General features: G+C 42.5%; 1 protein-coding gene across 1 annotated transcript in view; it reads right to left on the bottom strand.

Annotated features, from left to right (window-relative positions):
• Positions 1 to 24,918, bottom strand: part of LOC139457767 (TPR repeat-containing protein DDB_G0287407-like) — a 62,078-nt gene that overhangs the window by 2,937 nt on the left and 34,223 nt on the right. The window contains exons 13-24 of the mRNA XM_071239120.1: positions 23,281 to 23,343; positions 22,739 to 22,787; positions 20,548 to 20,690; positions 17,239 to 17,458; positions 14,339 to 14,434; positions 13,632 to 13,777; positions 11,602 to 11,707; positions 8,762 to 8,911; positions 7,599 to 7,717; positions 5,374 to 5,518; positions 2,777 to 2,891; positions 2,386 to 2,629 (exon numbers count right to left, since the gene is read on the bottom strand). Coding sequence (XP_071095221.1) covers positions 2,386 to 2,629; positions 2,777 to 2,891; positions 5,374 to 5,518; positions 7,599 to 7,717; positions 8,762 to 8,911; positions 11,602 to 11,707; positions 13,632 to 13,777; positions 14,339 to 14,434; positions 17,239 to 17,458; positions 20,548 to 20,690; positions 22,739 to 22,787; positions 23,281 to 23,343 — 1,596 coding nt within the window. The remainder of the gene's footprint in view (positions 1 to 2,385; positions 2,630 to 2,776; positions 2,892 to 5,373; positions 5,519 to 7,598; positions 7,718 to 8,761; positions 8,912 to 11,601; positions 11,708 to 13,631; positions 13,778 to 14,338; positions 14,435 to 17,238; positions 17,459 to 20,547; positions 20,691 to 22,738; positions 22,788 to 23,280; positions 23,344 to 24,918) is intronic.

Raw genomic sequence — 24,918 nt, 5'->3', positions numbered from 1 at the left:
TGGTGTGTCTCCGCTAATGAAAGCACTTTTGGAGGCTGGTTATGTTTTGTGAATGTGTTACTGTTGGCGTATCTTATGGTTCTGCACAAAGTCAACATAGTATTTTATTGTAATGGTCAAAAATAGATGCCAACTTCAGAAAAAAGGTAAAAATAAGCTGACACACTTGTGGATTTGTCATCAGATGTCATAGCCACATGCCCTGCCAGGTTTGAATTATCACTTCAAGAAGTTTTTGCTACAAAACATGTTGGAAATGTCTGAAGTGTAACATTACATCCCCACATACAGGACTTTAATTTATCTACATACAGGACTTTACACTCTCTACATTACAGGACTTTACACTCTCTACATTACAGGACTTTAATCTATCTACATACAGGACTTTAATTTATCTACATACAGGACTTTAATTTATCTACATACAGGACTTTACACTCTCTACATACAGGACTTTAATCTATCTACATACAGGACTTTAATTTATCTACATACAGTACTTCAATCTATCTACATACAGGACTTTAATTTATCTACATACAGGACTTTAATTTATCTACATACAGGACTTTACACTCTCTACATACAGGACTTTAATCTATCTACATACAGACCTTAATTTATCTACATACAGGACTTTACACTCTCTACATTACAGGACTTTAATCTATCTACATACAGGACTTTAATTTATCTACATACAGGACTTTAATTTATCTACATACAGGACTTTACACTCTCTACATTACAGGACTTTAATCTATCTACATACAGGACTTTAATTTATCTACATACAGGACTTTACACTCTCTACATTACAGGACTTTAATCTATCTACATACAGGACTTTAATTTATCTACATACAGGACTTTACACTCTCTACATTACGGGACTTTAATCTATCTACATACAGGACTTTAATTTATCTACATACAGGACTTCAATCTATCTACATTACAGGACTTTAATCTATCTACATACAGGACTTTAATTTATCTACATACAGGACTTCAATCTATCTACATACAGGACTTTAATCTATCTACATACAGGATTTTAATCTATCTACATACAGGATTTTAATCTATCTACATACAGGATTTTAATCTATCTACATACAGTACTTCAATCTATCTACATACAGGACTTTAATCTATCTACATACAGTACTTCAATCTATCTACATACAGGACTTTAACCTGTCTACATACAGGACTTTAATCTAATGTATGTCACTCTGAGGGAAATGTGCATCATCATAAGTCAGGAAATGGTGATCCTGTCAGTTTTTGTATTTCCTCCTCCATCCACACCAATATTGATATGCTGATCATATTTTCCCTCCTTCAAACAGCTTATTTAATCCACAACCCAAGAAAGTAACTGCCTGTCCAAACTAAAAATAGGACTACATCACCTAATTAAGAATATAAACTTCGCTTGTGGTTCTCTTTTATTGCGTGCATGCGCTTTTAAGATCAAAGGATGTATAGTGTGAAAAGTTAACTTGTAGAACAATCCGGGACTTGCCGCGGATGTTTTCAAACAGAATATTAGAACTCCATTCAGCGATAAACGGTTGATTATGCAATGAGAAGCGTTATGTGCTAATGAACAACAAACAACAATACAATCATGTCTCTGTAAAACTCTCAGTATTAAAAGTGTACCTAAATTTTGGGAGCCATGCGATACCGCACGTAGTAACCGAGGTAGCGCTTTATCGAAGAGCACAATAGCGAGGGATCACTGTACTTCAACACGGCTGCTGGTATAAAGACTATTTGTTAAAGGAGCACTGTGCTCTGGCTTCTCCGTAACCCTGCTGTCTGACTCAGTCTACTAGCCGGAAATAGACTTTGATGCAATGCCTTTTATGCATTTATGAATGTTGATTGGTTAACAAATAATTTAATATATGGCTAGGACAGGAAACAAATATTATTAAATTTCCCAACATAAAATAACACACAAAATGAAAGATCAAAGGAGTGAAATCAAGTTCTGAATGAGTGGATGACAAAATGGCTGAAATTTGTCTGCAACAGTTTTGTAAACTTCTACCAGATGCTATCCTTCTTAACGTAGACAACTCTGTCACAGTGCTATACTCACTCCCAGTGCTATACTACTGAATGTAGACAACTCACTCCCAGTGCTATACTACTGAATGTAGACAACTCACTCCCAGTGCTATACTACTGAATGTAGACAACTCACTCCCAGTGCTATACTACTGAATGTAGACAACTCACTCCCAGTGCTATACTACTGAATGTAGACAACTCACTCCCAGTGCTATACTACTTAATGTAGACAACTCACTCCCAGTGCTATACTACTGAATGTAGACAACTCACTCCCAGTGCTACACTACTTACACAGTCAGGCCATGGTCAAGTGTTTCTTCTTTGAGGCGCTTAGGTCTGGTGTTGGCTGGTCTGGCCTGGTCAAGCTGGTCAATGTAGACAAATGTAGCGGCTGTCTTCTTAGGACTATGGACCAGTGCTTTCAGAATACGATCTGCTTGATCGTACTGCTCAATGTCCAGGTAGTGTTTGGCCATAGAGTTGTGTACCCATGCCAGGCACTCACACATCCGCCCTTGGGAGGTAAGGGCATTGACTGTAACATCAATGCAGGATGCTCAATTATCACTTGCTACATCAACCTCTAAGGCTTGGAGAAGTCTTGGTGAAGGATATTTCAAGAATGAAACCTAATGGTAAAGGCACTTTTGCTACCATGTTATATATATATGTGTTTACTTACATACAGTCCAGTAGAAGGGTGTGGCTTCTTCATACTTCCCCTGGTGTAAGTAACAGTTGACTAGGTTCTCCAGGCAGTTGCGGAACTCCTTGCTGCTGGCGCCATAGTCATTTAGCTACATGGATACACACATCAGTCCATTAGCTACATGGATACACACATCAGTCCATTAGCTACATGGATACACACATCAGTCCATTAGCTACATGGATACACACATCAGTCCATTAGCTACATGGATACACACATCAGTCCATTAGCTACATGGATACACACATCAGTCCATTAGCTACATGGATACACACATCAGTCCATTAGCTACATGGATACACACATCAGTCCATTAGCTACATGGATACACACATCACCTACATGGATACACATCACCTACATGGATACACACATCACCTACATGGATACACACATCACCTACATGGATACACACATCAGTCCATTAGCTACATGGATACACATCACCTACATGGATACACATCACCTACATGGATACACATCACCTACATGGATACACATCACCTACATGGATACACACATCACCTACATGGATACACATCACCTACATGGATACACACATCACCTACATGGATACACACATCACCTACATGGATACACATCACCTACATGGATACACACATCACCTACATGGATACACATCACCTACATGGATACACATCACCTACATGGATACACATCACCTACATGGATACACATCACCTACATGGATACACACATCACCTACATGGATACACATCACCTACATGGATACACATCACCTACATGGATACACACATCACCTACATGGATACACATCACCTACATGGATACACATCACCTACATGGATACACACATCACCTACATGGATACACATCACCTACATGGATACACACATCACCTACATGGATACACACATCACCTACATGGATACACATCACCTACATGGATACACATCACCTACATGGATACACACATCACCTACATGGATACACATCACCTACATGGATACACACATCACCTACTCGGATACACACATCACCTACTTGGATACACACATCACCTACATGGATACACACATCACCTTCATGGATACACACATCACCTACTTGGATACACACATCACCTACATGGATACACACATCAGTCCATTAGCTACATGGATACACATCACCTACATGGATACACATCACCTACATGGATACACATCACCTACATGGATACACACATCACCTACTTGGATACACACATCACCTACATGGATACACATCACCTATATGGATACACACATCACCTACTTGGATACACACATCACCTACATGGATACACATCACCTATATGGATACACACATCACCTACATGGATACACACATCACCTACTTGGATACACACATCACCTACATGGATACACACATCACCTACATGGATACACACATCACCTACATGGATACACATCACCTATATGGATACACATCACCTATATGGATACACACATCACCTACTTGGATACACACATCACCTACATGGATACACATCACCTATATGGATACACACATCACTTACTTGGATACACACATCACCTACATGGATACACATCACCTATATGGATACACACATCACCTACTTGGATACACACATCACCTACATGGATACACATCACCTACATGGATACACATCACCTACATGGATACACATCACCTACATGGATACACACATCACCTACATGGATACACATCACCTACATGGATACACATCACCTACATGGATACACACATCACCTACATGGATACACATCACCTACATGGATACACACATCACCTACATGGATACACACATCACCTACATGGATACACATCACCTACATGGATACACATCACCTACATGGATACACACATCACCTACATGGATACACATCACCTACATGGATACACACATCACCTACTCGGATACACACATCACCTACTTGGATACACACATCACCTACATGGATACACACATCACCTTCATGGATACACACATCACCTACTTGGATACACACATCACCTACATGGATACACACATCAGTCCATTAGCTACATGGATACACATCACCTACATGGATACACATCACCTACATGGATACACATCACCTACATGGATACACACATCACCTACTTGGATACACACATCACCTACATGGATACACATCACCTATATGGATACACACATCACCTACTTGGATACACACATCACCTACATGGATACACATCACCTATATGGATACACACATCACCTACATGGATACACACATCACCTACTTGGATACACACATCACCTACATGGATACACACATCACCTACATGGATACACACATCACCTACATGGATACACATCACCTATATGGATACACATCACCTATATGGATACACACATCACCTACTTGGATACACACATCACCTACATGGATACACATCACCTATATGGATACACACATCACCTACTTGGATACACACATCACCTACATGGATACACATCACCTATATGGATACACACATCACCTACTTGGATGCACACATCACCTACATGGATACACACATGCATGACTTACCTTGTAGATGCCATGTGCCTTCAGCGTGTACTCCTCCACGCGTGCCCAGTGTTTGCGCGCCCCCTCCAGGGTTCCCAGGTTCAAGTAGGCTGCAGCCAGGGCAGGGTGCTCCTCCCCGACTGACTTGGCCTTCACCTCTACGGACCTGGGGACAGCAGCAGCACTTATACCAGGCAACTTGTCCTCAATATCATTGACGTTCAGTAGAGTAATTTGAGGAAAAAAACGTGTATCCAGTTAATTATCAAAAGATACATGTTGTGTTCACCACCCCAGATCAACACCTCCTGGCTGACAACTGTGTGTGCTAGGAACAAGAACATACAGGCTGGTGGTTTCTCACTCATTAGAGGGTGGAACCCCAGCCGGAGGTATAACAAGTCACAACATATTTTTTATTGATGAAATATATCTACTCCTAATGAAAAGTATGGTTGTGGTCGCACGAAATAGGTTTGGCAGATGGTAATAAACACGTTTCCATGGAAACACATGAAAAAATAACAACACCTATTCTCACGAAATGAGCAGTAATGTCTGATATATTTTATGTATATCAACTAAATCAATTGCAAATTAAAGCACATGATGGAGCCTATTTATTCAACATACTAATGGGTTTGAAAGTTCCTTGAATAACTGTATTTCAAAAGTAAAACTTTGCCCAAAATAACACATTCAAGTGTTTTCAAAACTCACTAAAAGAACAAATCGACAAAAACATGAATAAAATCATGTCCATTACATTGTGAAAACCATTAGCTTTACAATGATAGCAATAAAAGTGAGAATGGTTGTTATATATGTGTGCATCTATGTGTTTTCAATGGTGAAACATTACTGAAACAAATACCTGAACATTTTATGTGCACTTCATTTTATGGGAAGAAGTTTGTCACCAAAATATTAGCTCAATTTACAGGAAAACACCTCAACTTGCATTCCTAAATTTGACAATTTCTTTTTAAGTTCTATCTTTACACGGGATAGTGTTTATGCAGATTTATTCCTGGACAAAATTGTTTCTTGAATATCAGATGCAATTTGCTTGAAAGCCTTGTCTTATTCTGAGTAATCATTGAACTTTCTGCTTGCTACCGTAATGTCTTGTCGTGAGATGTATGATGATGGTCAAAGGCAAACAAGTCAGAATAGGTAGTCCTACTGGGAATAACTTCTTAATCCCTTCTAACAACACCTGCACCCAACACCTCTTCCCGTATACTCTGTCTAGTACCTGTTGTTTATCACCTTTATTCCACCTTTTGCTACGATTAAAATAATATTGCCTTATGTTGACGTGTCATTTCTGCTCAAGCAGGCAGTGATGTGTGTGATTTCTTCAGACTGTGTGTTATCACATACATGTTGTATTAGACTGCTTTCTCACTGTAAGCTACCTGTGCTATCTACTTGAAGTAGTTCTTCACTGTAAGCTACTGGTGCTATCTACTTGAAGTAGTTCTTCACTGTAAGCTACTGGTGCTATCTACTTGAAGTAGTTCTTCACTGTAAGCTACTGGTGCTATCTACTTGAAGTCGTTCTTCACTGTAAGCTACTGGTGCTATCTACTTGAAGTCGTTCTTCACTGTAAGCTGCTGGTGCTATCTACTTGAAGTCGTTCTTCACTGTAAGCTACTGGCGCTATCTACTTGAAGTCGTTCTTCACTGTGAGCTACTGGTGCTATCTACTTGAAGTCGTTCTTCACTGTAAGCTACTGGTGCTATCTACTTGAAGTCGTTCTTCACTGTAAGCTACTGGTGCTATCTACTTGAAGTAGTTCTTCACTGTAAGCTACTGGTGCTATCTACTTGAAGTAGTTCTTCACTGTGAGCTACTGGTGCTATCTACTTGAAGTCGTTCTTCACTGTAAGCTACTGGTGCTATCTACTTGAAGTAGTTCTTCACTGTGAGCTACTGGTGCTATCTACTTGAAGTCGTTCTTCACTGTAAGCTACTGGTGCTATCTACTTGAAGTAGTTCTTCACTGTAAGCTACTGGTGCTATCTACTTGAAGTCGTTCTTCACTGTAAGCTACTGGTGCTATCTACTTGAAGTAGTTCTTCACTGTAAGCTACTGGTGCTATCTACTTGAAGTCGTTCTTCACTGTGAGCTACTGGTGCTATCTACTTGAAGTCGTTCTTCACTGTAAGCTACTGGTGCTATCTACTTGAAGTAGTTCTTCACACCAAGCTATCCATGCTACACACTGGGTAACTTACTTGAAGTAGTACTTCTCAGCCAAGTCAAGTTTATTCATGTGTTTGTAGGCCAGGCCCAGGTTGGTGTACAAGTTTCCAATGGTGTGTGGGACAGAGTCATAGTGGACAGCTTCATACAACTGAAAGAGTTAAGGGTTAACTGAAACTCAGTTGATTCCTGCCTCACAGTCTTAACATGCCCCCCTCTCTGACAACAGTGTCTCCCCACTATTGTCAGACAGCTTGTAATCACATAGGTCACGGTTGAGTGGATTACCAATCTGTCAGTTGAAAACTTGCAATTCAGTTGTCTCAATTTCTTTTCAAAACAAACCCTTTGGTAAATATCAACTGTTTGATTATCTAATAAAGGTCAATTTGATATAAAAACAAGCATTAATTAATATACAGTTTAACTTGATTGTTATCTTATTTTTTTGTAACAGATGGGTTCTCTGGTGAATAAGTTTAATTGTCTAAATAATTTTTGTTTAAATGTCATATTTAATGTTTTTTTCTAAAATATATGTTACAGCAGGATCAATGCTGGTATAACCACTACCCAGTGAGATGCAGGTATAACCACTAACCAGTGAGATGCAGGTATAACCACTACCCAGTGAGACGTTAGTATAACTACTACCCAATGAGATACTGGTATAACCACTACCCAGTGAGATGCAGGTATAACCACTACCCAGTGAGATGCAGGTATAACTACTACGCAGATAGATGCTGGTATAACCACTACCCAGTGAGATGCTGGTATAACTTCTACCCAGTGAGATGCAGGTATAACTACTACCCAGTGAGATGCAGGTATAACCACTACCCAGTGAGATGCTGGTATAACTTCTACCCAGTGAGATGCAGGTATAACTACTACCCAGTGAGATGCAGGTATAACCACTACCAAGTGAGATGCTGGTGTAACCACTACCCAGTGAGATGCTGGTGTAACCACTACCCAGTGAGATGCTGGTATAACCACTACCTAGTGAGATGCTGGTATAACCACTACCCAGTGGGATGCTGGTAAAACGACTACCCAGATAGATGCTGGTAGAACCACTACCAAGTGAGATACTGGTATAACCACTACCCTGTGAGATACTGGTATAACCACTACCTAGTGAGACGTCGGAATAACTACTACCCAGTGAGATGCTGGACCAAGAGCTCACCTTGAGAGCGGCAAGGAACTTGTCTGCAGCCTTCTGGGGGTTTTCTGTTTTCAGCTGCACTAGGCCCAGGTTCACCAGGCAGTCAGCCTCATTCCTCTTGTTGCCATGTTTCTTGTGGTAGCATTCAGACTCTCTCAGTAGGGGCTCAGCCTGGAATGCACATGGCAACCTGCCAGTTCTAAATGTCTACATGATCTAGAGAGAAGGGCATATCTACATGATCTAGAGAGAAGGGCATATCTACATGCTATAGAGAGAAGGGCATATCTACATGCTATAGAGAGAAGGGCATATCTACATGCTATAGAGAGAAGGGCATATCTACATGATCTAGAGAGAAGGGCATATCTACATGCTATAGAGAGAAGGACATATCTACATGCTATAGAGAGAAGGGCATATCTACATGCTATAGAGAGAAGGGCATATCTACATGATCTAGAGAGAAGGGCATATCTACATGCTATAGAGAGAAGGGCATATCTACATGATCTAAAGAGAAGGGCATATCTACATGCTATAGAGAGAAGAGCATATCTACATGCTATAGAGAGAAGGGCATATCTACATGATCTAGAGAGAAGGGCATATCTACATGCTATAGAGAGAAGGGCATATCTACATGCTATAGAGAGAAGGGCATATCTACATGCTATAGAGAGAAGGGCATATCTACATGATCTAGAGAGAAGGGCATATCTACATGCTATAGAGAGAAGGGCATATCTACATGATCTAGAGAGAAGGGCATATCTACATGCTATAGAGAGAAGGGCATATCTACATGCTATAGAGAGAAGGGCATATCTACATGATCTAGAGAGAAGGGCATATCTACATGCTATAGAGAGAAGGGCATATCTACATGATCTAGAGAGAAGGGCATATCTACATGCTATAGAGAGAAGGGCATATCTACATGATCTAGAGAGAAGGGCATATCTACATGATCCAGAGAGAAGGGCATATCTACATGATCTAGAGAGAAGGGCATATCTACATGATCCAGAGAGAAGGGCATATCTACATGATCTAGAGAGAAGGGCATATCTACATGATCTAGAGAGAAGGGCATATCTACATGATCTAGAGAGAAGGGCATATCTACATGATCCAGAGAGAAAGGCATATCTACATGCTATAGAGAGAAGGGCATATCTACATGATCCAGAGAGAAGGGCATATCTATATGCTCTAGAGAGAAGGGCATATCTACATGCTATAGAGAGAAGGGCATATCTATATGATCTAGAGAGAAGGGCATATCGACATGATCCAGAGAGAAGGGCATATCTACATGATCCAGAGAGAAGGGCATATCTACATGCTATAAAGAGAAGGGCATATCTATATGATCTAGAGAGAAGGGCATATCTACATGATCTAGAGAGAAGGGCATATCCACATGCTATAGAGAGAAGAGCATATCTTCATGCTATAGAGAGAAGGGCATATCCACATGATCTAGGGGAAGGGCATATCTACATGATCTAGAGAGAAGGGTATATCCACATGCTGTAGAGAGAAGGGCATATCCACATGATCTAGAGAGAAGGGCATATCCACATGATCTAGAGATGAGGGTATGTCCACATGATCTAGAGAGAAAGCATATCTACATGCTATAGAGAGAAGGGCATATCTACATGATCTAGAGAGAAGGGTATATCCACATGATCTAGATAGGAGGGTATGTTCACATGATCTAGAGAGAAGGGCATATCTACATGATCTAGAGAGAAGGGCATATCTATATGATCTAGAGAGAAGGGCATATCTATATGATCTAGAGAGAAAGCATATATATATGCTTTAGAGAGAAGGGCATATCTATATGATCTAGAGAGAAAGCATATCTATATGATCTAGAGAGAAAGCATATCTACATGCTATAGAGAGAAGGGCATATCCACACGATCTAGAGAGGAGGGCATGTCCACATGATCTAGAGAGAAAGCATATCTACATGCTATAGAGAGAAGGGCATATCTACATGATCTAGAAAGAAGGGCATATCTACATGCTATAGAGAGAAGGGCATATCTACATGATCTAGAGAGAAGGGCATATCTACATGATCTAGAAAGAAGGGCATATCTACATGATCTAGAGAGAAGGGCATATCCACATGATCTAGAGAGAAAGCATATCTACATGCTATAGAGAGAAGGGCATATCTACATGATCAAGAAAGAAGGGCATATCTACATGATCTAGAGAGAAGGGTATATCCACATGCTATAGAGAGAAGGGCATATCCACATGATCCAGAGAGAAGGGCATATCCACATGGTCCAGAGAGAAGGGCATATCTACATGCTATAGAGAGAAGGGCATATCTACATGATCTAGACAGAAGGGCATATCTATATGATCTAGAGAGAAGGGCATATCACATAATCTAGAGAGAAGGGCATATCTACATGCTATAGAGAGAAGGGCATATCTACATGCTATAGAGAGAAGGGCATATCTACATGCTACAGAGAGAAGGGCATATCTACATGCTACAGAGAGAAGGGCATATCTACATGATCTAGAGAGAAGGGCATATCTACATGATCCAGAGAGAAGGGCATATCTACATGATCTAGAGAGGAGGGTATGTTCACATGATCTAGAGATGAGGGTATGTCCACATGATCTGGAGAGTAGGGCATATGGTAGCCTATCATGTCCACATGATCTAGAGAGGAGGGTATGTCCACATGATCTGGAGAGTAGGGCATATGGTAGCCTATCATGTCCACATGATCTAGAGAGTAGGGCACATGGTAGCCTATTATGTTCACATGATCTAGAGAGTAGAGAGTAGAGTAGAGAAGGTGCCTGCTCTATACCTCTGTGTACTGCTGCTGCTGAAAGTATACCAAGCCTTGTCCATTCAGAGCCCATGCTAGTTTTGTCTCAGCCTGTTTGATGTCCACCACTCCACTGGTTATTGTGCTGGAAAAGGGTTTTCAAGTTAGACAGTACTTAAAACACAGGATATTATCATCACACACTGTCGTCTTACTCCCTCCGGTACTGGATGATCTGTGTGTGTAGCGTCTCTGTCACACAGACACCACGCTACAGGTAGCACCTCCACACCAACTACTTACTCCCTCCAGTACTGGATGATCTGTGTGTGTAGCGTCTCTGTCACACAGACACCACGCTACAGGTAGCACCTCCACACAACTATACTTACTCCCTCCAGTACTTGATGATCTGTGTGTGTAGCGTCTCTGTCACACAGACACCACGCTACAGGTAGCACCTCCACACAACTATACTTACTCCCTCCAGTACTTGATGATCTGTGTGTGTAGCGTCTCTGTCACACAGACACCACGCTACAGGTAGCACCTCCACACAACTATACTTACTCCCTCCAGTACTTGATGATCTGTGTGTGTAGCGTCTCTGTCACACAGACACCATGCTACAGGTAACACCTCCACACAACTATACTTACTCCCTCCAGTACTTGATGACCTGTGTGTGTAGCGTCTCTGTCACACAGACACCACGCTACAGGTAACACCTCCACACAACTATACTTACTCCCTCCAGTACTTGATGATCTGTGTGTGTAGCGTCTCTGTCACACAGACACCATGCTACAGGTAACACCTCCACACAACTATACTTACTCCCTCCAGTACTTGATGACCTGTGTGTGTAGCGTCTCTGTCACACAGACACCACGCTACAGGTAACACCTCCACACAACTATACTTACTCCCTCCAGTACTTGATGATCTGTGTGTGTAGCGTCTCTGTCACACAGACACCATGCTACAGGTAACACCTCCACACAACTATACTTACTCCCTCCAGTACTTGATGACCTGTGTGTGTAGCGTCTCTGTCACACAGACACCACGCTACAGGTAGCACCTCCACACCAACTACTTACTCCCTCCAGTACTGGATGACCTGTGTGTGTAGCGTCTCTGTCACACAGACACCACACTACAGGTAGCACCTCCACACCAACTACTTACTCCCTCCAGGACTGGATGATCTGTGTGTGTAGCGTCTCTGTCACACAGACACCACGCTACAGGTAGCACCTCCACACCAACTACTTACTCCCTCCAGGACTGGATGATCTGTGTGTGTAGCGTCTCTGTCACACAGACACCATGCTACAGGTAGCACTTCCACACAACTACTTACTCCCTCCAGGACTGGATGATCTGTGTGTGTAGCGTCTCTGTCACACAGACACCATGCTACAGGTAGCACCTCCACACAACTACTTACTCCCTCCAGGACTGGATGATCTGTGTGTGTAGCGTCTCTGTCACACAGACACCATGCTACAGGTAACACCTCCACACCAACTACTTACTCCCTCCAGTACTTGATGACCTGTGTGTGTAGCGTCTCTGTCACACAGACACCATGCTACAGGTAACACCTCCACACAACTATACTTACTCCCTCCAGTACTTGATGATCTGTGTGTGTAGCGTCTCTGTCACACAGACACCACGCTACAGGTAGCACCTCCACACAACTACTTACTCCCTCCAGTACTGAATGATCTGTGTGTGTAGCGTCTCTGTCACACAGACACCATGCTACAGGTAGCACCTCCACACAACTATACTTACTCCCTCCAGTACTTGATGATCTGTGTGTGTAGCGTCTCTGTCACACAGACACCATGCTACAGGTAACACCTCCACACCAACTACTTACTCCCTCCAGTACTGGATGACCTGTGTGTGTAGCGTCTCTGTCACACAGACACCATGCTACAGGTAACACCTCCACACCAACTACTTACTCCCTCCAGTAATGGACGATCTGTGTGTGTAGCGTCTCTGTCACACAGACACCATGCTACAGGTAACACCTCCACACAACTACTTACTCCCTCCAGTACTTGATGACCTGTGTGTGTAGCGTCTCTGCCTCCCTGTATTCGCCCCTGTCACACAGACAACAGGCTAGGTAGTAGCGGTGTTCAGAAAGAAGGTCTTGCCTGACTTTCTCCTCACACTGACCCTGCAGCTTCTCCTGCAATACAAGCATAGGATGTAAACCAGTCTCCTCTCACTGTCCTTGGTGTAATTAGTTTTAACTGGGCACAGCCAATGTCCATATGTTAAAACATGTTACTGTAACTCACTGGTTTGAGGTCAGCAGCTTAAAATGCCATTAAACTCATATCAAGATGGTGTCAGCATTGCAATTCAAATATTTTTGGCATAGACCATAGACATGGAGGACAAATTGACAAAGCTTAAACAATGACTTTGTTTCAACAATGTATCTTCATCCCATAATAATGAATATAACATGTAAAAATGTTACAATACTACCTGTTAAATTTCCTTACACAAAGTGACATAACTTACTCTTATGCCAACCCGATAATGGTGGCAAACAGGCAATGTTCAAGGTGACACAAAATAATTTTCACGCACCACATTAATCCTAATTTCTTCTCTCTCAAAACAAAGAAAAACTAAGTATCCGCAGCACACATTCAGTATAGAATAAAGCCCCACAGTGAACAACAGTTAAAGTGGCCCTGCATGCTGGGACACAGCAGAACACACTGGTAGCTGTTCTTACTAATGTCTGGATGATCTTGTGTCCAGCTCTGGCAACCCCTTCCTTGCATCCAGCCAGGTCCATGAAGTAGCGCACATTCTCCAGGTGAAACAGGAGCTGTAGTAGGAACAAGGGGAATGTAGCAGAGAGACAGAACGGGATGTCGTGAAGATGTGTCTGAATAAATGGTATTTGAAATCAGGGTAATGGAGATGCGGTAGGTAGAAGGCAATAAGAAAATGGAGATGTGGTATGTAGAAGGGGATAAGACAATGGAGATGTGGTAGGTAGAAGGGGATAAGAAAATGGAGATGTGGTATGTAGAAGGGGATAAGACAATAGAGATGTGGTATGTAGAAGGGGATAAGATAATGGAGATGTGGTATGTAGAAGGGGATAAAACAATGGAGATGTGGTAGGTAGAAGGGGATAAGACAATGGAGATGTGGTATGTAGGAGGGGATAAGACAATGGAGATGTGGTATGTAGAAGGGGATAAGACAATGGAGATGTGGTATGTAGGAGGGGATAAGACAATGGAGATGTGGTATGTAGAAGGGGATAAGACAATGGAGATGTGGTATGTAGAAGGGGATAAGACAAAGGAGATGTGGTATGTAGAAGGGGATAAGACAATGGAGATGTGGTATGTAGAAGGGGATAAAACAATGGAGATGTGGTAGGTAGAAGGGGATAAGACAATGGAGATGTGGTATGTAGGAGGGGATAAGACAATGGAGATGTGGTATGTAGAAGGGGATAAGACAATGGAGATGTGGTATGTAGAAGGGGATAAGACAAAGGAGATGTGGTATGTAGAAGGGGATAAGACAATGGAGATGTGGTATGTAGAAGGGGATAAAACAATGGAGATGTGGTATGTAGAAGGGGATAAGACAATGGAGATGTGGTATGTAGGAGGGGATAAGACAATGGAGATGTGGTATGTAGAAGGGGATAAGACAATGGAGATGTGGTATGTAGAAGGGGATAAGACAAAGGAGATGTGGTATGTAGAAGGGGATAAGACAATGGAGATGTGGTATGTAGAAGGGGATAAAACAATGGAGATGTGGTATGTAGGAGGGGATAAGACAATGGAGATGTGGTATGTAGGAGGGGATAAGACAATGGAGATGTGGTATGTAGAAGGGGATAAGACAATGGAGATGTGGTATGTAGAAGGGGATAAGACAATGAAGATGTGGTTTGTAGAAGGGGATAAGATAATGGAGATGTGGTATGTAGAAGGGGATAAGACAATGGACAATAAAACAATAAATTGTTTGTTAGTTGCTTATCGCAGCACTCAGCAATATTCCAACTATATGATGGTGATCGGTAAATAATTAATTCCGGAGCAGACAATCCAGTGAATAACATGAGCAATTTGACATCCATGCAATTTGGATTCAATGATATGCATCAACCAAGTTAGCGAGCCTGACCACCTGATCACGTCAGTCTACTCTTATGACAAGCAAAGTCGCCTTTATTGGCAAGCATGTGCTGCTGAAGACCTATTCTACCCTGGATCTCCACGGGTCTGAGGATAAGACAATCAGTGGTTATGATGTGACATTAATTTGACCTCACAGAGGAACTTACATATGAAGTGGATACTCAAACATATCAATATTCGTAGATCAGATTGTATAATCTATAATCTATAAAGGATGAATGCTTTTCAACTTAGAATAATTACATTTTCATTGTGTTGATTGTAATTCCTGCATTCTGAGTAGCCGAATTGGTCACATGTTATTGCATTCATTTCCCAATGAATGTAAAAATTAAGCCACGCCCATCGAGGCAGACCACTTTATTTACTTCGGAATGCCAGGCAATCCCGCTATTACAGTCGAGGGAATTCCCTTTCTGCTCACATGTATCTTCATGCACAGGACATTTAGCCAAATTCATGCATATTCATTGTCCGCAATACCCTTTGAGACCAAATGCAGAGAAGGAATGAAACAGCAAATGTGCAGGCTTACTCACCTGATTTTTTTCCATGGTCATTCACCGCCAAATTCAAACATTAGTTCCTTGAGAACGGGAAGACACAATTTGAAAAATGCTAGATCTCTAGTTAGAAATGAAACCCGAAGACATAAAAGTTGTGGAACCAAGGCGAGCAGGAAAAAACAGGCGAGCGAGCCTGCACGTTTACTGTTTCATTCCTTCACGGCCATCGGTCTCAAAGGGTTGTTTGGACAATGAATATGCATGAATATCTCTTAATGTACTGTGCATGACAATCAATACTCTTAAGCAGAGAGGGAATTCCCTCGAATGTAATTTTGGGATTCCCCGACATTCCATAGTAACGAAAGTAGTGCGTCTCGGTGGGCATGGCTTCATTTTCTATATTCATTGGGAAATGAATGCAATAACACGAGACCATTTCACCTAATCAGAAGACAATATCAGGAATATCAATAAACAAAACGAAAATTTAATTATAAGTGTATGTAAGGTGATCTTCAGTTGAGTGTAACACACCTCCCAGCACTCTCACAACTGGTGCCTGGCACACATGCCGATTTAAACAACAATGGCCTCACCTTCTGTGCAAGTTGGGCTGTTCCCCCTGCTGGCTTCACCCCTGTGTTCTGTGCATGTGGGGTTGTTCCCCCTGCTGGCTTCACCCCTGTGTTCTGTGCAGGTGGGGTTGTTCCCCTTGCTGACTTCACCCCCGTGTTCTGTGCAGGTGGGGCTGTTCCCCTTGCTGACTTCACCCCTGTGTTCTGTGCATGTGGGGCTGTTCCCCCTGCTGGCTTCACCCCCGTGTTCTGTGCAGGTGGGGCTGTTCCCCTTGCTGACTTCACCCCCGTGTTCTGTGCAGGTGGGGCTGTTCCCCCTGCTGGCTTCACCCCTGTGTTCTGTGCAGGTGGGGCTGTTCCCCCTGCTGGCTTCACCCCTGTGTTCTGTGCAGGTGGGGCTGTTCCCCCTGCTGACTTCACCCCCGTGTTCTGTGCAGGTGGGGCTGTTCCCCCTGCTGACTTCACCCCTGTGTTCTGCAGTGTCATGCTGAGCTCCTTCACTGCCTCATCATAGGCCTTCAAGTACCAGGTGGTCACATCGGTCAGCGAGTGACCAGTAGCCTTCCACAGCTCCAGCAAGCTGTACTCGTCCACCCTATCAACAAAGTATCCACTGCAGCCTGACACACACTACACACTGTAGCATTACACAGCACACACTGAAGCCTGACACTCACTACACACTGTAGCATTACACAGTACACACTGAAGCCTGACACACACTACACACTGTAGCATTACACAGTACACACTGAAGCCTGACACACTACACACTGTAGCATTACACAGTACACACTGTAGCCTGACACACACTACACACTGTATCATTACACAGTACACACTGTAGCCTGACACACACTACACACTGTAGCATTACACAGCACACACTGTAGCCTGACACACACTACACACTGTAGCATTACACAGCACACACTGTAGCCTGACACACACTACACACTGTAGCATTACACAGTACACACTGAAGCCTGACACACTACACACTGTAGCATTACACAGCACACACTGTAGCCTGACACACTACACACTGTAGCATTACACAGCACACACTGTAGCCTGACACACACTACACACTGTAGCATTACACAGCACACACTGTAGCCTGACACACACTACACACTGTAGCATTACACAGCACACACTGTAGCCTGACACACACTACACACTGTAGCATTACACAGTACACACTGAAGCCTGACACACACTACACACTGTAGCATTACACAGCACACACTGTAGCCTGACACACACTACACACTGTAGCATTACACAGCACACACTGAAGCCTGACACACACTACACACTGTAGCATTACACAGCACACACTGTAGCCTGACACACACTACACACTGTAGCATTACACAGCACACACTGTAGCCTGACACACACTACACACTGTAGCATTACACAGCACACACTGTAGCCTGACACACTACACACTGTAGCATTACACAGCACACACTGAAGTCTGACACACACTACACACTGTAGCATTACACAGCACACACTGTAGCCTGACACACACTACACACTGTAGCATTACACAGCACACACTGTAGCCTGACACACACTACACACTGTAGCATTACACAGCACACACTGTAGCCTGACACACACTACACACTGTAGCATTACACAGTACACACTGAAGCCTGACACACTACACACTGTAGCATTACACAGCACACACTGTAGCCTGACACACACTACACACTGTAGCATTACACAGCACACACTGTAGCCTGACACACACTACACACTGTAGCATTACACAGTACACACTGAAGCCTGACACACTACACACTGTAGCATTACACAGTACACACTGAAGCCTGACACACACTACAAACTGTAGCATTACACAGTACACACTGAAGCCTGACACACACTATACACTGTAGCATTACACAGTACACACTGTAGCCTGACAAACTGTAGCCTGACACACACTACACACTGTAGCATTACACAGTACACACTGAAGCCTGACACACTACACACTGTAGCATTACACAGCACACACTGTAGCCTGACACACTGTAGCCTGATACACACTACACACTGTAGCATTACACAGCACACACTGTAGCCTGACACACTACACACTGTAGCCTGACAAACTGTAGCCTGACACACACTACACACTGTAGCATTACACAGTACACACTGAAGCCTGACACACTACACACTGTAGCATTACACAGCACACACTGTAGCCTGACACACTGTAGCCTGACACACACTATACACTGTATCATTACACAGCACACACTGTAGCCTGACACACTGTAGCCTGACACACACTACACACTGTAGCATTACACAGTACACATGAAGCCTGACACACTACACACTGTAGCATTACACAGTACACACTGAAGCCTGACACACACTACACACTGTAGCATTACACAGTACACACTGAAGCCTGACACACACTACACACTGTAGCATTACACAGTTCACACTGCAGCCTGACACATACTACACACTGTAGCATTACACAGCACACACTGTAGCCTGACACACACTACACACTGTAGCATTACACAGTACACAGAAGCCTGACACACACTACACACTGTAGCATTACACAGTTCACACTGCAGCCTGACACATACTACACACTGTAGCATTACACAGTACACACTGAAGCCTGACACACAGTACACACTGTAGCATTACACAGTACGCACTGCAGCCTGACACCAGAGACCATATAATAGATTATGGTCTCTGCTGACACACACTACACACTGTAGCATTACACAGTACACACTGCAGCCTGACACAAAATCTGTCACTCCACAGCACCAATTTGCAACAAGAGTCGTCAGAAAGATGACATTTCCCCCCGGCAGCTGTCTGTAAAGTAACCACAAGTAAATATGCAATTCTGCATGTAATGAGTCAAGAGTTGAATGTTCTTGAAGAAGCATACATTGTTTACCCACAAAAGATCCACCAAGGTCGCATCCATATGTAATGAAAAGTAAAACAAGTGGGTTTCTGTGGGGTTTTTTTGCAAACAAATGACAAATTACAAGAAACAATAACCAAACAAGCGTATAGTAAATGAGGTCATCTATATCCCCCTCCCATTTTAACATGTTATGGTCCAAAACCAGGTAACTGATCCTACATTTCTCTTAGCCCATGTCAAAATAGCTGCAATGGAAATTCTAAAATAAACATTTCTAAAACTCCTTAATATCAAATGGCACCAGTTCAGTATGTGCTTTATATATAGACATGCAATGTTTGGCAAGGAAATATTTTAACAGTTTTTTTTGTTATACTCCATAAGTGAACCCACCCTATATTAAAACTTAAATCCAACTTGTTGCCATGGAAACGTAAAAAATAAAATTTTCTAAAATTCCTAAATAGCAAAAGCACAACTTCAGTATGTGACTGATAAACTTGCTAAGTTTCGATCAAATACACTGAATTGTTTTCGAGCTCTGCCCCGGAAAAGGAAATAATGACAGACGGACGGACAGACAGACAGACTGGCTGATCGCTATATTTTTAAATATATATATATCAATGCAATACCATCTACATCTTAAGACTAATATCCTCACAACAATAACTTGAGAATAGTTCTATTCACTAGATGCATGCAAAGGATTCATTAAGTTACTGTGACGTGAATGCACTTACTTAACCAGTGTGTGGAGCACATTCAGATCAGTCAGAGTCGTGCTGAGCTCTGCTTTGTCTCCAAGTTCTTCTTGTAACCATGGTAACTCAAATGCAGGACGTTTCCGTATTGAATAGGGCACTTGTGGCCAGACCGGGTGGCTCTGTCAAAACACATGTATCTATGACAACACAGTTTCATTTAAGTCATCTCGGTCGACATTGAAAAGGTGAATAAACTGGGGGTCACACTGGAAAAATATTCCAGGTGTGACTGTCACAGTTCTAGGTGTGGACTGTCCCAGTCCCAATTGTGGACTGTCACAGTTGTAAGTATGGACTGTCACAGTTCTAGGTGTGACTGTCACAGTTCTAGGTGTGGACTGTCACAGTTCTAGGTGTGACTGTCACAGTTCTAGGTGTGACTGTCACAGTTCTAGGTGTGGACTGTCACAGTTCTAGGTGTGACTGTCACAGTTCTAGGTGTGACTGTCGCAGTCTAGGTGTGGACTGTCACAGTTTTAGGTGTGACTGTCACAGTTCTAGGTGTGGACTGTCATAGTCCCAAGTGTAACCATTACAGTTCTAGGTGTGACTGTCACAGTTCTAGGTGTGACTGTCACAGTTCTAGTTGTGACTGTCACAGTCCAAGGTGTGACCGCCACAGTTCTAGGTGTGGACTGTCATAGTTCCAGGTGTGACCGTCACAGTCCAAGGTATGACTGTCACAGTTCTAGGTGTGGACTGTCACAGTCCAAGGTGTGACTGTCACAGTTCTAGGTATGGACTGTCACAGTCCAAGGTGTGGACTGTGACAGTCCAAGGTGTGACCATCACAGTTCTAGGTGTGGACTGTCACAGTTTTAGCTGTGGATTGTCACAGTTCTAGGTATGGACTGTCACAGTCCAAGGTGTGACCGTCACAGTCCAAGGTGTGACTGTCACAGTTCTAGGTGTGGACTGTCACAGTTCTAGGTATGGACTGTCACAGTCCCAGGTGTGACCGTCACAGTCCAAGGTGTGAATGTCACAGTTCTAGGTGTGACTGTCACAGTTCTAGGTGTGGATTGTCACAGTTCTAGGTGTGGATTGTCACAGTTCTAGGTGTGACTGTCACAGTCCAAGGTGAGGACTGTCACAGTTCTAGGGGTGACCGTCCCAGTTCTAGGTGTGACTGTAACAGTTCATGGTGTGGACAGTCACAGTTCTAGGTGTGGACTGTCACAGTCCCAGGTGTGACCGTCACAGTTCCAGATGTGGACAGTCACAGTTCTAGGTGTGACTGTCACAGTTCAAGGTGTGACTGTCACAGTCCAAGGTGTGGACTGTCACAGTCCAAGGTGTGACTGTCACAGTTCTAGGTATGACTGTCACAGTTCTAGGTATGGACTGTCACAGTCCAAGGTGTGACTGTCACAGTTCAATTTGTGACTGTCACAGTTCTAGGTATGACTGTCACAGTTCTAGGTATGGACTGTCACAGTCCAAAGTGTGAGTGTCACAGTTCTAGGTGTGACCATTACAGTTCTAGGTGTGGACTGTCACAGTTCTAGGTGTGGACTGTCACAGTTCTAGGTGTGAATGTCACAGTCCAAGGTGTGACTGTCGTAGTCCCAGGTAACCATCACAGTTCTAGGTGTGGACTGTCACAGTCCCAGTTCTAGGTTTGGATTGTCACAGTTCTAGGTATGGACTGTCAGAGTCCCAGGTGTGACCGTCACAGTTCTAGGTATGGACTGTCACAGTTCTAGGTGTGACTGTCAAAGTTCTAGGTATGGACTGTCACAGTTCTAGGTGTGACTGTCATAGTCCAAGGTGTGACAGTCACAGTTCTAGGTATGGACAGTCACAGTTCCAGGTGTGACTGTCACAGCCCAAGGTTAGACCGTCACAGTCCAAGGTGTGACAGTCACAGTTCTAGGTGTGGACTGTCACAGTCCAAGGTGTGACTGTCACAGTTCTAGGTATGGACTGTCACAGTTCTAGGTGTGGACTGTCACAGTCCAAGGTGTGGACTGTCACAATTCTAGGTATGGACTGTCACAGTCCCAGGTGTGACTGTCACAGTCCCAGGTGTGACTGTCACAGTCCCAGGTGTGATCGTCACAGTCCAAGGTGTGACTGTCACAATTCTAGGTGTTACAGACAAAATACATCCTTTGAATAAATGAAGTGAAAAACTGTGACTATAGAAAAATATGAAACTTCATACCTTACGTTTGTCTCCGAAAAACTTTATCAAAATCTTGATGGATGATGACCTATGAAAAGAACAGCACAACTTCAAGAGTGTTTCACTGAAGCATTTTTCTAGTCCGTCAACCCTCATTTTGGCACCCGTTCTTTCAAAATAATTTCCATTAAACACGCAATCACATGACGAACGATGAAGAAAATAATTTCATTCAGACATGAAATATTACAAAACTTGTATTTGTAGTTAGATCAATGATTATTATTCGATAATAACCAATTTTCGTACTGTGTTTGTATGTTTATTGGAACATAATCATCAAAAAATAGGTGTCAAAATGATGGCTGACAGACTAAAAGGATTTTTTTGAGAATCATATGTTATGAGAGTGTTTCACTTCTCCATGGACTTGTAGGGGTAATCCTATGTTTTGCTGAGCAAAGCAAAAATTCCCGACGTTCCTTTACAGGAAGATAATATAACTAGCATCTGAAAGCATCCATTGTCAGCTACTGTTTGTCCTGTATTTCATGTGATGGACAATGTTGGACGTTCCTGACCTGTCTTGTGTAGACCTGAGGTACCGCTGCTCCACAGCATGCCCAAGTTGTGGGAAGGAGAACCTGCAACATGTATGTCATAGTTGATGGGAAGGAGAACCTGCCACATGTGTGTCATAGTTGATGGGAAGGGGAACCTGCCACATGTGTGTCATAGTTGATGGGAAGGAGAACCTGCAACATGTGTGTCATAGTTGATGGGAAGGAGAATCTGCAACATGTGTGTCATAGTTGATGGGAAGGGGAACCTGCAACATGTATGTCATAGTTGATGGGAAGGAGAACCTGCAACATGTGTGTCATAGTTGATGGGAAGGAGAACCTGCCACATGTATGTCATAGTTGATGGGAAGGGGAACCTGCCACATGTGTGTCATACTTGATGGGAAGGAGAACCTGCCACATGTATGTCATAGTTGATGGGAAGGAGAACCTGCCACATGTATGTCATAGTTGATGGGAAGGAGAATCTGCAACATGTGTGTCATAGTTGATGGGAAGGAGAATCTGAAACATGTGTGTCATAGTTGATGGGAAGGAGAACCTGCCACATGTGTGTCATAGTTGATGGGAAGGAGAACCTGCAACATGTGTGTCATAGTTGATGGGAAGGAGAACCGATATCAATAGAAATAGAATTCACAAAACTTGAAAGGGGGAAAGGCTTTTAGAAATCAATAATAGTCTGCTATATGATCCAGAGTAAGTAAAGTGAGTCAAAAGTATTATCAAAGAAACAGTTGAACAATAGTACAAATTAGAAAATAATGGTGAAAAGCAACTAACTATTAATGAACAACTCTTGAAGTTGAAGTACAGTGTAGATAAGGAAAATGATGACAGAAACATCCACATTTTTAAAGAAATTGATGAAATTAAAAATAAACAAAAGAAACTTAACAATATTAAAACTGACGGAATAGTAATGAGAGCTTAAGCAGATTGGCAGGAGAAAAACAAACGTTCCTAAATAAGACTTATTTATAAACTTGAAAGTGCAACACCTTACACCTTTTAGTAGAATAACTGTCCTCAAAAGTCTAATTTTACCATCTCTAAATCATCTTTTTTCAACACTTCCTAATCCCAGAATGGACTCTATTACTAATCTAACAAAACCAATCTTTTCAATTTATTTGGAAGGGCAAACCTGATAAGATAAAACATAACACTATTATTTAAACATATAGAAATGGAAGAATGAAGATACCACTTGTATTAGAAACAACACATACTCAAAGTGAGTGAGTGAGTATGGTTTTACGCCGCTTTTAGCAATATTCCAGCAATATCACGACGGGGGACAGCACACAATGGGCTTCACACATTGTACCCATGTCAAGAATGAAACCCGGGTCTTCGGCATGACGAGTGAACGCTTTAACAACTAGGCTACCTGACCGCCCCTCATGCTCAAAAGATAAGTTGGATATGAAGAACCGTAGATACGAAGTTGGATATGAAAAAAAATATAAGCAAACTGACTGAACTTATAATCCCATCAACAACTTGCATCCAACAGAAATGTGATAGCAATACTTAAAATGTCTTAACTAAAATCAAAAGTCCCTTTTGGAAAGATGTCTATGAAGCGTGGTCTAAAATACAGTCACGGCAAACAAACTATAATGCAGCATT

This window comes from Haliotis cracherodii, unplaced genomic scaffold (genome assembly GCF_022045235.1).
Source record: "Haliotis cracherodii isolate W230 unplaced genomic scaffold, xgHalCrac1.p SCAF_12, whole genome shotgun sequence".
Lineage (NCBI taxonomy): Eukaryota > Metazoa > Mollusca > Gastropoda > Lepetellida > Haliotidae > Haliotis > Haliotis cracherodii.
The sequence above is the reverse complement of the archived record's forward strand: the minus strand, read 5'-3'. Positions and strand labels throughout refer to the sequence as shown.